We start from the raw sequence: 14,894 nt of genomic DNA on the forward strand, positions 1-14,894 counted from the left end.
AAACAGACATTTCAGTCTTAGTGGAGCTCCTTGCTTTGGACTGCTGTTCTTAAGGAGCTTTCTAGGGTTTTGGGTAGTGTATGTCACTCACGTGCCTGATGCTGGGTGGTGGTTCTGTTTTAGGACTCTCTTTTAGCTAAAATTTGCTCAGAGATGTTGTCAAAGTTGCTGAAAACATTAGTTTTTCTCTGTTAATGAAATATATATATATGACATTTTTCACAAAAGGCAGAAATTCATTTTATCACAGTCATAATAAAAACTGCATTTAAAAATAAATTATAAATACAGTTGGAAAGTTATTCATTCTGGACAATTTTATATGTGAATTTGTAACCATGTTTCTATCAATAATAGCACTACAATTTCTTGGCCCAGCTGGGGGAAGGTGCAGTGTGAAACCCACCTCAGATGCAGTTTTGCTCTCTCACAATTCTCTACCACTATTACAAACCAGTCAAAACAATTACATTTGCAATATTTAGCCTAGATTTCTAAAAAATTAAGGTAAATAAACTACATATAATTTGTGATATTAGAGAAACATTTGGTGGATGTAGCATTTTCTTAATTTGAAATTTAGCAGTATAGTCCTTCTTAATTTTTTTTTTAGTCCTTCTTATTTACTTAATTCACTTTTTAAAATGAACATAAATATGTCCATTATTTTCACTCATGCTTCCAGAAGAGACTAAAACAAGCAACGGAGACCTGTCCGACAGCACTGTGTCTGCAGATCCTGTTGTCAAATGATACTGATGGTATGCGTTGCCCCTATGAAATCAGAATTGTATATGAAATGGATGTTAATAAGCTAATAACCAAGTGTTTCCTGGGTCACATCTCTGGGAAATATTTAGATGCTGCAACTCTCTAAGGCAGTGCTCTAAAGTTAAGTCCATTCTTCTTCTGAAGGCTCTACTTTTCAAAGGTTGAGAATGAGATTTTAAAATCAGATTTTTGTCTGGACTTTGGCTAGATGTGCCTGGGAACAGTTATTTGAAATGAAGTTTTAGAAGGGTTAACTTAAATTCCTAAACTGCCACCTCAGACCTCTTGTAATCTACATGAATGTTTATAATTTGTATTTGTATAGGTCTTTGATCCATATTTGTCTCAGTCATTGGAAATTCAGTGCATATACTATGTACAGCCAGTAATGTTTAAACAAAAGGAATTGAGCCTGAAATTCATGAAGCATACATATCAATATTCTTATAAAAGGGATATATGAAGATGGTTTTGATACTAGAGGTGAGGCATAAGTGTTATGTACCCTTTTTGTACAGTGTGAACTGATTCATTGTTAATTTCATGTGGCTCACTAGAGCTGCTGCTGTCTGTGGTGAGATATTTTATAACTAGTTTACATTGCTTTGAGAACATTTAACCTCCAAAAACTGCTTTAAATTTAAGATTTACTTAATACTCAAGGGGGAAGAAAATACAGATAAAGCCATAGAGTCCTGCTTGAAGCTTTACTTTTGGCTGAAGGCATTATGTATGATAGCAGAGAAAATTGAATGAATTCTTATTTCTACATCCAAACTCAGGTTTCTTCTACATTAGGTTGAACTGAAGTCTTGATGATGGTTTGGGCAGACTTTTTCTTTAAACCAAGTATAATCTAAGAAATCAGATTAAGCACTGTGCAGGCTTTTAAAAAATTACCACTGTGAGAATAAAGTTCTAATAAACTAAACCACTTACTGATTTAAAAGGTACAGAAAGATTTTGAGTAAATTTAGTTCCTGGCAAGCTATTAGCTTTATTTTTGTAAAGATTATATCAGTTAAATGGTTAATCATGGCCTATAATCTTTTAATATAATACAGTGATACCTTTACAGTGAAAACAAAAAAGTTTAAAACTTTATGTGTAATACTAACATCATTTTAGGAAACACTTGATTTTTCCATTGCACTTGCCTATTAAGCATTTCTTTGGGTAAATCCTGCAAGTAATTCTAACATTGTTGTTTGATTTCCAGCTTTTGGAACGGGTGTACAATGCCCTGTCTGTATTCATTGATCACGGTCAGGGTAACTTTCCCAGCTCAAGATAACACTTTCATTGTTAAAATTCAGAAGAAACAGAATAGGTAGGAAGTGTTTTTTGTTTATTATGTAAACATGATTTACAGAGTTATGTACAATGGATGGATTAAAGGCATTTAATATTTGTAATATGTACTAACTGTAGAAATGGCCCTAAAGCATGCTGCATAATTAATAATTTATATTTTCATTATTGTAAATGTTTATATTAATGATCTTGCATTTGATTGTATCAAATTGGTCACCATTTCATAGCAACAGTATTGTTTTTTCTGTTTTTCTTCTCTAACTTCCCTAAAATCATCTCCTTTAATAGAGATAGAAATTCTAAATAGAAGAGAATCAGATGTCTCTGTCATTATCCCCACACATGTCAGTTATTTTATCAATACTAGATAGAGTTCACATGCTGACTGCATGGATACCTACAATTGAGAAAAATGTGACAGATTATTATTTTGCCTTTAGTTCAAAATAATGTCACTGCAGTCTGGATGAGGTATAATAAGTTTACTTATTTGAAATAAAATCTCTGAAAAGATTAAGCATATTTAAATGCTGTTAAAAGTGCAGAGCAACAGGGCTTGAGTGTTTTACACCTAAGTTGATGTACACATTTAGATGACAGTTTTCCTTGCTGATGTATTGTTAATATTCTCATTTTTTTCAGACATACTGCAGTTTAAAAATCAGTGTGAGCATTTGTTGTAAACTCACAGAAAACTTAATGTTCAAATTCTCAGGAATTAAGGACTAACCATAACATTGTCAGTTCTAATTAAATTTTATAAAAGATGGCAAGTTTGTTATCTCCGTTAAGTGGGGCTTTCCTCTTCCCCAGTTCTAAGAGAATACAATATGCATTGATATAATAGAACATTAATAAATATAATTTCAAAAATTTACTTCCTCTGGATGTTTATGTTCAAAATTGAATGTCTTAACCCCAGTAGTTCTTATATTGATCTTTTTGGAGTTCCTTTTATCTAATAGTGTGTGGAATCTCTTTAAAAAAATACTTGCGTGCACATAGGCAAAATTTCAAGTATAAAACTGGTACTGGCTCCTCTTTGTGTATCCCAGGTGGACTTTCGTTTTCTTTCCTTTTTATATTCTTAATCTTTCTATTGCTTGCTATTTTCAAATAAAAGAACCCACATGAATGTTTAATTTTAAATCTTAATCCTGGGAAGGGATCTTTAGTTTGCAATGCTGTAGTGCCGTTTGCAGTCATGACTTGAACTGAAACAGTCGTAATAAAGGAAAGCCTTTTAAATACTGTGCTGGAGAAAAATGTTCTTGCTCAGAAAGTCTGATTGCTGCTCCTTCTGAGGAGAAAAGTTTGTAAGGTTGTGGGAAAGATGAGACAATACCATCACATACATTGTCACGTTACTCTTTTCTGTTGGATTGGCCAAACGTAAAAGGTAGACTTTAACCAATTTTAATAATTTTAGTTCTTCTTCCAGCTTAAGGTGCAGAAGTTTCAGACTGATGGTATACCTTTTCTTAACAGAGACTTAATGCTACAGTTTTTTGTTTTTAGATATTAGGAACAATTTAACAGGTTGTCAAAGACTTCAGTTTTAAAAAAGGAATCCAGAATAAGTGGGTCTATAGAGATTACATGAAGTCATAGGACTGTGCAGTGAACTCAGAGATGGTGACAGCAAAAGGAGAGTTTGGTTTATACGAGAAGTTCTTATATACTGTATGAAAGGTCGATTTGGACAAGTATATGGATATTTCCCTCTATTGTAATAGTTTGGTTCTTCTTTACCACCTAGTTTACCGGATAGCGCCGGTTGTTCCTATGAGTGGAGACATACTCAGGAAAGTAGATGAAATTTATCTCCCAATCAGTGCAGATCTGATGTCGTAATTCTGGGACCACCTTTAAGGACTGTACATTCTGTAGTGCAGGTAAGATCTGTGTGTATTGACACATTCTTTGGTAGTGCCCTCATTGTTATTAACGTGAGGGAAAAAAAGTTAGCACTTCTGTACCCGGAAGCACCAACTATATAAAATTAGTATTACAGTAATCATTTCAGAATGTGTACAAAAGGTAATAAGGCATTAAAGATGCACTTTTAAGTTGATGTGATTACTGAATATCAGAATAATCTTCAAAGATTAATGTATTGAGAGAAGCATTTGGAGATCGCTTTGTCTCTGGTTTTCTCTGTGTGCTAGTAATATAGCACATAGTGGTTAGAAGTGTAGATTTTGGAGCCAGACTGATTTGAATCCTGATTTGCTGCTTACAAGGTTACTTAACCTTTCTGTGCTTCATTTCCTCAGGCATAAAATGGTGTAATAATATAGCTCACAGATTGTTTGAGGATTTAATTTGTATAAAGTACTTTATTAGGAAACTACTATAAATATTAGCTATTATTATGATTGCTCTTACAAGCAGAAATATACTTGGCATATAATTATTAGCTGTTGAAAAGTTTGAAGATAAACTGTCTGTATTTGAGTTGGTCTCATAAAAACTATTTCTTTTTAAATGGCTCAGCTAAGTGTTGACAATGTAAGGCAGGTCCTGCTCTTCCCTAACGGTAATTCTGACAGGTGGCTAAACAACCAAAGGCAATGCTGGGAAATGAAAATTGGTGAGGCTAGCTTATTTATCCCAGGGATGCAAGGATTCTTCAATATATGCAAATCAGTCAATGTGATACACCATATTAACAAACTGAAGGAATAAAAACCATATGATCATCTCAATAGACGCAGAAAAAGCTTTTGACAAAATTCAATACCCATTTATGATAAAAACTCTCCAGAAAATGGGCAAAGAGGGAACCTAAACATAATAAAGGCCGTATATGACAAACCCACAGCAAGCATAATATTCAGTGGTGAAAAACTGGAAGCATGTCCACTAAGATCAGGAACAAGACAAGGATGTCCACTTTCACCGTTCTTATTCAACATAGGTTTGGAAGTCCCCTAGCCACAGCAATCAGAAGAAAAAAATAAAAGGAATACAAATTGGAAAAGAAGAACTGTCACTGTTTGCAGATGACATGATACCATACATAGACAATCCTAAAGATGCCACCAGAAAACTACTAGAACTAATCAATGAATTTGGTAAAGTTGCAGGATACAAAATTAATGCACAGAAATCTGGCATTCCTATACACCAACAACGAAAAACCAGAAAGAGAAATTAAGGAAACACTCCCATTTACCATTGCAACAAAAAGAATAAAATACCTAGGAATAAACCTGCCTAAGGAGGCAAAAGACTTGTACTCAGAAAACTATAAAACACTGATGAAAGAAATCAAAGATGACATAAACAGATGGAGAAATATACCATGTTCTTGGATTGGAAGAATCAATATTGTGAAAATGACTATACTACCCAAAGCAATCTACAGATTCAATGCAACCCCTATCAAACTACCAATGGCATTCTTCACAGAATTAGAATAAAAAAATTTCCAATTCGTATGGAAACACGAAAGACACCCCAAATAGCCAGAGCAATCTTGTGAAAGAAAAATGGAGTTGGAGGAATCAGGCTCCCTGACTTCAAACTATACCACAAAGCTACAGTAATCAAGACAGCATGGTACTGGCACAAAAACAAATATAGATCAATGGTACAGGACAGAAAGCCCAGAGATAAACCCACACACGTATGGGCACCTAATTTACAACAAAGGAGGCAAGAACATACAATGGAGAAAAAACTGCGTCTTCAATAAGTGGTGCTGGGAAAACTGGACCAGCTACATGTAAAAGAATGAAATTAGAACACTCTCTAACACCATACACAAAAACAAATTCCAAATGGATTAAAGACTTAAATATAAGACCAGACACTATAAAACTCTTAATTAGAGGAAAGCATAGGAAGAACACTCTTTGACATAAATCACAGCAGCGAGATCTTTTTTGATCCACCTCCTAGAGTAATGGAAATAAAAACAAAAATAAACAAATGGGACTTAGTTAAACTTAAAATCTTTTGCACAGCAAAAAAAACCATAAACAAGACAAAAACACAACCCTCAGAATGGGAGGAAATGTTTGCAAATGAAACAATAGACAAAGGATTAATCTCCAAAATATACAAACAGCTCATGGAGTTCAATATCAAAAAAACAAAAAATCCAGTTAAAAAACGGGCAGAGGACCTAAATAGACATTTCACCAAGGAAGACACACAGATGGCCAAGAGGCACATGAAAAGATGCTCAACATCACTTATTACTAGTGAAATGCAAATCAAAACTACCATGAGGTATTACCTCATGTCGGTCGGAATGGCCATTATCAAAAAATCTAGAAACAATAAATGCTGGAAAGGGTGTGGTGAAAAGGGAACCCTCCTGCACTGTTGGTGGGAATGTAAATTGATACAGCCACTTTGGAAAACAGTATGGAGGTTCCTTATAAAAACTAGAAATAGAACTACCATATGACCCAGCAATCCCACTACTGGGCATACACCCTGAGAAAACCATAACTGAAAAAGAGTCACGTACCACAATGTCTGTGCAGCACTATTTACAATAGCCAGGACATGGAAACAACCTAAATGTCCACTGACAGATGAATGGATAAAGAACATGTGGTACATATATACAATGGAACATTACTCAGCCATAAAAAGAAACGAAATTGAGTTATTTGTAGTGAGGTGGATGGACCTAGAGTCTATACAGAGTGAAGTCAGTCAGAAAGAGAAAAACAAATACCGTATGCTAACACATATATATGGAATCTAAAAAAAAAAAGGCTCTGATGAACCTAGGGGCAGGACAGGAATAAAGGGGTAGACGTAGAGAATGGACTTGAGGACATGGGGAGTGGGAAGGGCAAGCTGGGGCGAAGTGAGAGGGTAGCACTGACATACATACACTACCAAATGTAAAATGAATGGCTAGCAGGAAGCTGGTGCATAGCAGAGGGAGATCAGCTCCGTGCTTTGTGATGACCTAGAGGGTGGGATAGGGAGGGTGGGGGGGAGGCTCGAGGGAGGAGATATGGGGACGTGTGTGCATATGGCTGATTCGCTTTGTTGTGCAACAGAAACTAACAGTATTGTGAAGCAATTTTACTCCAATAAAGATCTATTAAAAATAAAATGCATGCTTAAGTCTTCAAAAAACTCATTTTCCACCCTCCCACCTTTCATTTACATGGCACTTATTTTCAGAGGGCCTTAATGTGCATTAACACACATTTCAGTTAAGTTGAAAGTCACCCACTCTTTCTAAACTTAAAAAATTTATTTAAAAACATGATGCATGTACAAGAGTATATAATATGTACTGTTTAGTGAATGAAAATAGAATGCTTGTGTAGACACCAGGTAGGTTAAGAGCTTATTGCTACCACCTTAGGTGCTCCCATCATTCCTCCTCAGGTCTCGGCTCCCCTTTCTACTGCAGAGGAAACCACAGTGCACTGGGCTTTTCTTGGGGGTTACAACCATCTATATTTTTAAAAACAATATGATGGTGTTTTGCATGTTTTTGTAAAGTTAATATAAATGTATTCTGACTTCTTTAATTCATTGTCATTTTTTAAATTCATCAGTGTTGATGCATATAGCTATATAGTTTATTTAGCTGTATTTCCCTCATATTGTGTTACATGAATACACAGATATTTAGTCTGTAGGTAAGATTTGGGTTATTTCCAAATTTGGGATACTATGAATAGTGCTGCTGTAATCGTCATTGTACATGTCTCTGGGTACGTGTGTTGAGTTTCTGCAGTGTGTGTCACAAGTGAATCTCCTAGGTGGTAGGGCCAGGTGTACCTGCAAGGTCGTTGGAGAGAATGCAAAACCGTGCTCCCATCCCAGCGGTAGGTGAGGTTATTCCTCATTGTTCCCATCCCTACCAGCAGCTTAATTTCTGCAGTCTGTAGTCAGTATCTGTGTGGTTAATTTGCACTTCCTTGATTTTTATATGATTGAGCATATTTCTGTTTAAGAGCCTTTTTTATTCTATAAAATGCCTTCATGACTTCTATTTTTCTTTCAATTTATCTTTTTCTTACTAATTGTAGGAATACTTTGTATATTCTGGATACTAATTTTTGTTGGTCATATGTGCTTGCTGAATATGCTCAGTTAATTTTGTGTTTTCATTCTGTGTTTTTTTGTGAAGTTAGTTTTAATGTATTGGATTTCAGTCTTTTGGTTTTTCATGATTTGCAGGCTTTGTGGCTTAGTTAAGCCACAGTTTTGTTTTTTTTTTTGGTAATACAGTCGATTTACAATATTGTGCTAGTTTCAGGTGTACAGCAAAGTGATTCATTTATATATATCAATTATTTTTCAAATTATTTTCCATTATAGGTTATTACAAGGTATTGAATATAGTTCCCTGTGCTATACGGTAAATCCTTGCTGCTTATCTATTTTACATATAGTAGTTATATATATATACTAGTATTTGTTATTCCCATATTCCTAATTTGTCTACCCCACCCCGCCTTCTCCTTTGGTAAAGTTTGTTTTCTTGTCTTAGTCTTTTTCTGTTTATAGATTTATTTATTTTTTAGATTCCACATGTAAGTGATACCATACGATATTTGTCTTTCTCTGACTGACTGACTTCACTAAGTATAATATCGTCTGGGTCCACCCATGTTGCTGCAAATGCCAATATTTCGTTCTTTTTTATGGCCGAATAATATTCCACTGTGTGTGTGTATTTATATATATGCACACCACATCTTTCTAAGCCAGTTGTCTGTTGATGGCACCTGCGTTGTTTCCGTGTCTTGGCTATTGAAAATAGTGCTGGCTGCATGTATCTTCTAAAATTAGTTTCCATCTTTTCCAGATATATACCCAGGAGTGGGATTGCTGGATCATATGGTAGCTCTGTTTGTTTAGTCTTTTTGTTTTCCATAGGCCACACATTATTAAAATTTTTTTAATTAAAAAAACTGATTGTAGTTTCTAACAATGTTGTTCTCCTCCCATCCTGAACAATCCTAAGCAAGAATTCAGGGGACTGTGGCTCTTGAAGCCTGTCAGAACTTACTGATCTACTATGATTACGATATAGAAATTTATAAGACATTAGTTAACACCGAACTGATGATTTTATGGTGTATAATTTCATACTGTTTTGACTAGCTCACTGTGTCTCTGACAGTGCACACATTATAGAAGTGGATTCCTCAGTTAAACCCTTTAACCTAATTTTGAATTGCAAAAGTTATTAATCCACCATTTTAAGAGCAGCACCTTTTAAAAACTTGGCATTGAGATCACGTTATTCCACTCATGTTGCATAGTACGTCCCCTCTGCTGTGATTTCATTATGATGTCCTGGTTTTCTTTTGGGAATTAACTGTTAAAGGTACAGAACCAACTTTAGTTTTTTTTCAGGGATGTTCTAGAAAATAACCACAAAAAGCAAAAGAAACAGAAAGATAGTTTTTATTTGCTAGCTTTTATTGCTAGGTTAATTTATTACAAAGAAAGTGATATTACTGTTGAACTTCGTTATAATTAAACATACTGTACCAATTAAAGATCATTATACTTGTTTCCTAGTGGGCTGGGATGCCTGGAACCGTCTGTGTCAGGATGGAAATTGGAACTTTTATACCAAGCCCCATGGCCAGCTGTGCTTCAAGTGAGTTTTAAAGTTAATTGATCCCTTCTTTAAGGAGGGTCTGGCTCAGAAGAAACAGGAATTGGTAGAGCTGCACCCTGTCCATGGTGATCCACCCCTAAAAACAGTATCTAAAGGACCATGAACTTCTGAATGCTGGTTCATTAAGGTTCCACTGTAAAACTAAACATCTTTTGTGGTACTCATCTGCTTGTCTTTTTATTGCATGATGTTTGGACAGTCACCAAAACTAGACCTGCATTTCTGCCAGTGCTTGAGCCTCAAAGCACAGGGCTCATCACCTAACTGCACAAATTAATGCTGTTAGGTCCAATTATGAGACAAACTTGATTATAAATATACAATTTTCAGAATGACAGGCACTTAAAGCTCATTAAGTAAAATACAAAAATAGATTATATTAATAGGAAATATTTAGTGTTTATCAAATTATAAATGTAGGCTTTTACCATTTTTTGAAAAGATACTGGAAACTGAAAAGAGATGACACTGAAATAAAGTGAACAATGCATTTTTCCCATAGCTTTCATTCTGAGCGCTGAACAATGCAATCTAAGAAAAGGACTTACCACAAAGCACCTAAAATAACATTTGTAGATGGGTATGTTGTCAACCATTTCTTACTGTTTCCCTCCCAAGTCTCAGTATCAAGGCATCAATAGTACGTTCCACAAGCAGCTGTCAGCATTCTGAAACCAAGTGGTGTGCCTGTATCAGAGAAGTTGAAAACCCTTAAGGAGGTAGCTCTCCTTCCTGGGTGCTCTTCACCCAAAGGCGCAAGAAGGTTATGCTTCAGATTCTGCGCCTCTATTTTCACTTGGACTTCCATCATTGTCATCTGGTTGATCGTTTAACAGTACATATTTTCCATCATTGGTTAGTGGTATGGACAGCATTAATTGAGCCAATGCTTCTGGATCCTGAAGTTACGGGAGTTTAAGAAAGAAAAGAAAATGCTTAAAATGCACTTAAAACCCCTTTGGCTTGGCTGTCATTATGTTCTGTAATCTAGCCTCATTCCTTCTGACTCGTCTATGTGCGCCTTCAGGTGGGTCTCCTTGAATCTCTAAAGAAACCCTCAGTTGAATTACTTCCTCCAGAAACTAGGCCAAGTTTCTACCTCTAAGCCAAAATATCATTACAGAGCCAGCTCAGAATCATCTTTCTGGAAAGAGTCCAGAGAGGAACTTCCCTCACAACTTTGACCTTGTCTTTAAACTCCTTTTCTTCCTTTTACTCTATACCAAGAGTTGGCAAACTATGGCCATTTGGCTCACCGCCTGTTTTTATAAATGAAGTTTTACTGGAACATAGCCATGCCAATTCATTTACATACTATGGCAGCTTTTGTGTTAACAACAGCAGAGTAGGGTAGTTGGCAACAGAGATAGTAAGCTGAGAAAGGTTTATTATCTGGCCCTTTACAGAAAGTTTGCCAACTCTGATCTACACCATAAAGTACAAACTTGCAGGGCTTGCTATGTTTTCATTATGTTGGTCTTAGTCCTTGATCTGTCTGCCCCTCCCTGATAGATTAGAACTGCACAAGTATGATACCCACTAGCTATTCAATACATGTTACTATTTACATTAACTAAAAATTTAAAATCCAGTTCCTTAGTCACACTAGCCACATTTCAATCTGCATATTAAATAGATCCTTTCCATTACTGCAGAAAGTTCTACTGGACAGTGCTGAACCAGAAGCCCCCTGTTCACTGCTGTAATTCCAGGGGTTTTCTTGTACAAAATTTAATCTCAAAAATTAGTTGGGTAAATGAAAGATTGCAAACTGCTGATAGGTCTGAGAGTCTTCATTTCCAATAAGCTTCCAGGTAACGTCTCAGTGTTGCTGGGCCTGTGACCACTCTGAGGAGGAAGACCTTAGAGCGTGTGGTAGATGCTGAGGTTTGTACCAGCTTCATTTGAAAGAAAGGAAATCTAGCCAACAACAACAGCAACAAAAAAACTGATAAAACAGTAGGAGGTGCAGCAGTGATACTTACTAAGAACTCTACGTGTTACCAGCGACCATGGAACTAGCTGATCAAAAATGCCTGGTAGTTAGAAGGCTTAAAAGGAAATCCCAAACTTGGCCACCCTGCCTAGTGAGCACCATTTCTCTTTTTGAGAGCTATCTAGGTGTAAAGATAGCCTTTGAGTTGTTGTTAAACCAGCACTAAAATGCACCTTACCTTCTGAACCTCAATGATTTCTTTTCCCAAGTTAATAGCATAACATATCTGCAAAAGACAAGAAAAGTAGTGTTTGGCAAAGGCAGAAAAGGATAAAGAATTTCAGAAAGAAATGTGATTATGAGAGTACAACGAGGTCACTGTCTGCTCACGTCAGCATGGGGACAAAGGACCTGGCTGTAGGAGACTCATCACACAGGGCTCTGAACACTAGCGTCCACCCGTCCTGGTCTCCTGTTGCCGGTTTGTGCGTACAAAGAATATCCAGGTTAAGTGAAAACTGAAGGTATTAAATCGTTTAAAGTTCTTACCGGGATACTTTTTTCCTTTCTCTCTTAACCATATTTAACCACTGCACGTTCATACACAGTGGTAAACAGATACTTCCTGAAAGAAGGGTTGATTCATTTTGATTAATTCTAAGTAGTGAATGCAGTTTTTCACACTAAAGAACAGTTTAGATATACTTTCCTGACATCTGCTTCCTTGGTTTGCTCTCTGAGAATAGATTTTCTCCATTGTAACTTTTGCTTTAATTTTTTAAAAAAGAATAAATTTGAGGGGAACTGCTTTAAACATTTCCGGATAGCTCTACTAAACACTTATATTTCACCATTAAGTTCTTCATTCACTCTATTTTGGTTGATATGTATTTTCCACAAGGAAATTATACTCCAGTTTTCTTTTGGTGGGGCCTTACTAGGAGGTATTATTATCTAAACTACTCAATGGGGACCTGAAGAATAGTCAACTAAATATCCAAGGAGGTTGTGTAAAATAACCCTTTAAGTATCTTTGTTTGGGCTGAAGTATTATGGAATCTTAAGATGAAGAAAATAACAAGACCTTTTCGCCTTCTGAGTTGCTTTCAAAAACATATGTGCTCAGGGACTCTCCGCCTGTGGATTCGGGCATGCGGACCACAAAGCCAACCAGTCTCTTGTTTTCTTGATGAGCAGCAAACTGGGTGACACTGGTGAGTTCAAACTAGAAAAAAATAGGAATAGACCTAATATCACACAACAAACTGGAATTAAAAAAGACAAGATCATTTTCCATGGCAAAAGTCATGAAAAAAGTACACTATTAGTGACATTTAATTTGGCAAATCAAATTTACTAAGTGCCTACTTTGTATTTCAGGTGGCTACAAAGGTGAATTAAGGAGTAATCACTAAAATTAGCATGCATGAGGGTACTTACATTGGCCCTTGTTACTTGAGTCTGAGGATCTATCAACCTGAAAATTTAAGAGATTCACTGTATCACAAATGTTGGGTAAAATTATATCCTTAGATGAGTTTGTACAAGTTCAGAATAAAATCACACAAAACCCCTCGAAATATGAAAATATAAGACCTAGTTGAGGGCGAGGTGAGATCGCTCCATGTGACGATCCAAAGGGAGCATGTGCCATGATTTCTGCCTTTGTTGAACCTGTGTAGTTAAACCTCAGGGTATCTTTAATGGAAGATTATAGCAAATAGAGAATTTCACAGTATTTTAGTGCTTAGCCAAAAAGGCTGCATTATAATTCTCTAGAAAATTCTCCAGAAAATTAATGTGGATGGATCTTATTCCATATAGCCTCCATCTCAGCACTTACTATCAGTCTGTTTCCCTTAAAGTACTGGATAAATGGATACTTTTAAGTTTAACATTTTTTTTTTTTAAACATGGGGTAGAGGTGAGACAACAGTGAAGGGATTTTAACAAAACTATTCCCTATCAGTTTGGGTGTAGGAGGAGTAACTTTAAGAAGGTATTCTAGATAAATTCTTTAACAACATTTTAAGCATCATCAGTGTCTCTGAGAAAATTAACTGCATTAGAGAATTTACTGCTGTTTTATATATAGATAAAAATTTCTACTTTCTAACACATGATATTGTGTATATAAATTATTATTGATTCACTGTAAGTTTCGTAAGTGAAAGCAAAAAATCTGTTAAAAAGATGGTTATAATTCTGTTTAAATGAAATGTCCAGAATAGGCAAATCTATAGAAACAGCAAGATTAGTGGCTAGGGCTGAGCAGGTTGCAGGGGAGAAGGGAATGACTACTAACAGGTATGGGTTTTCTTCGGGGGGATGATGAAAATGTTCTAAAACTGTTTGTGGTGATGGTTGCACAAATCTGAATATACTAAAAAACACTCTAAAGGGGCAAATTGTACAGTATGTAAGTTATATCTCAATAAAGCTGTCCCCCCCCAAATGGTTACAATTTGAAAGGTATGCAGTTATACTTGTTAAAGCATGGTGTATTTTATAATCAGAGGGCTTAAGACTGAATTCCAACCTGGCTACTTATTTATGATCTTGTGTAAGTCACCCTGACTTCTCTCAACTGCTTTGTAAAATTGGGATAAGAACCTCCATATTTCAAAGAGGTGGTTAAGAAAACGAGAAAATGTGTATGGAATTTTAAGCTACAAAGCTAAATAAATAAATTTTTATGTCCCTATAAATGAGTATGAATTTAATGAGTTTTAAAATTTACATCATCAATTTCCCTCGAGTTGGGATAACTTTAAATATTTTGTAAAATTTTTCTATAAATGAAGATTTAAACCATTCATATCATTTTGTGAGTAACTTTTAAGTTTGCTGTCTACATCAGGTAACCTGGATTTGCTTAAGATCTGATTTTCTGTGTGACTTCTAAATTGTCTCAAAACATAAATTCCCATACAAGGATATGTATGGTAAAATTTACCATTGTTGATATTTAACACATCACAACGTTGTACAACCGTCACCACTATCTAGTTCCTGAACACCTTCAGCACCTCAAAGGGAAATTCCATCCCTGTTACAGCATCGCTTCCCATTCAGCTTTCTTCTCAGCCCTTGGCAGCTTCTCACTGATCTGCTTTGTCTCTATAGATCTGCCTGTTCTAGATATTTCATATAAATGACCGTACAGTATGTGGCTTTTTGTGTCTGTCTTTCAATTAGCATAATGTTTTAAAGGCTCATCCATGTTGTAATATGTACCAGTACTTCATT

The 14,894-nt window shown here is 35.7% G+C and overlaps 2 protein-coding genes across 4 annotated transcripts in view; one reads left to right on the top strand and one right to left on the bottom strand.

Annotated features, from left to right (window-relative positions):
* WASHC4 (WASH complex subunit 4) overlaps positions 1–3,294 on the top strand; it is a 52,160-nt gene extending 48,866 nt beyond the window's left edge. The window contains exons 33-34 of one of the 3 annotated variants that reach the window (XM_082850643.1): positions 686–761; positions 1,097–3,294. In XM_082850643.1, the coding sequence (XP_082706769.1) occupies positions 686–753 (68 nt within the window). In that variant the 3' untranslated portion in view covers positions 754–761; positions 1,097–3,294. Of the gene's footprint in view, positions 1–685 lie in introns of all 3 variants that reach the window. The other 2 variants (XM_082850644.1, XM_082850642.1) reach the window with 2 other exon arrangements.
* Positions 3,295–9,505: 6,211 nt separating this feature from the next.
* APPL2 (adaptor protein, phosphotyrosine interacting with PH domain and leucine zipper 2) overlaps positions 9,506–14,894 on the bottom strand; it is a 53,183-nt gene continuing 47,794 nt past the window's right edge. Inside the window, exons 18-21 of the mRNA XM_082849888.1 lie at positions 13,086–13,122; positions 12,730–12,870; positions 11,884–11,931; positions 9,506–10,608 (exon numbers count right to left, since the gene is read on the bottom strand). Of these exons, the coding sequence (XP_082706014.1) occupies positions 10,474–10,608; positions 11,884–11,931; positions 12,730–12,870; positions 13,086–13,122 (361 nt within the window). The 3' untranslated portion in view covers positions 9,506–10,473. The remainder of the gene's footprint in view (positions 10,609–11,883; positions 11,932–12,729; positions 12,871–13,085; positions 13,123–14,894) is intronic.

The sequence above is a fragment of the Leucopleurus acutus genome (genome assembly GCF_964270905.1).
Source record: "Leucopleurus acutus genome assembly, chromosome: 11".
Lineage (NCBI taxonomy): Eukaryota > Metazoa > Chordata > Mammalia > Artiodactyla > Delphinidae > Leucopleurus > Leucopleurus acutus.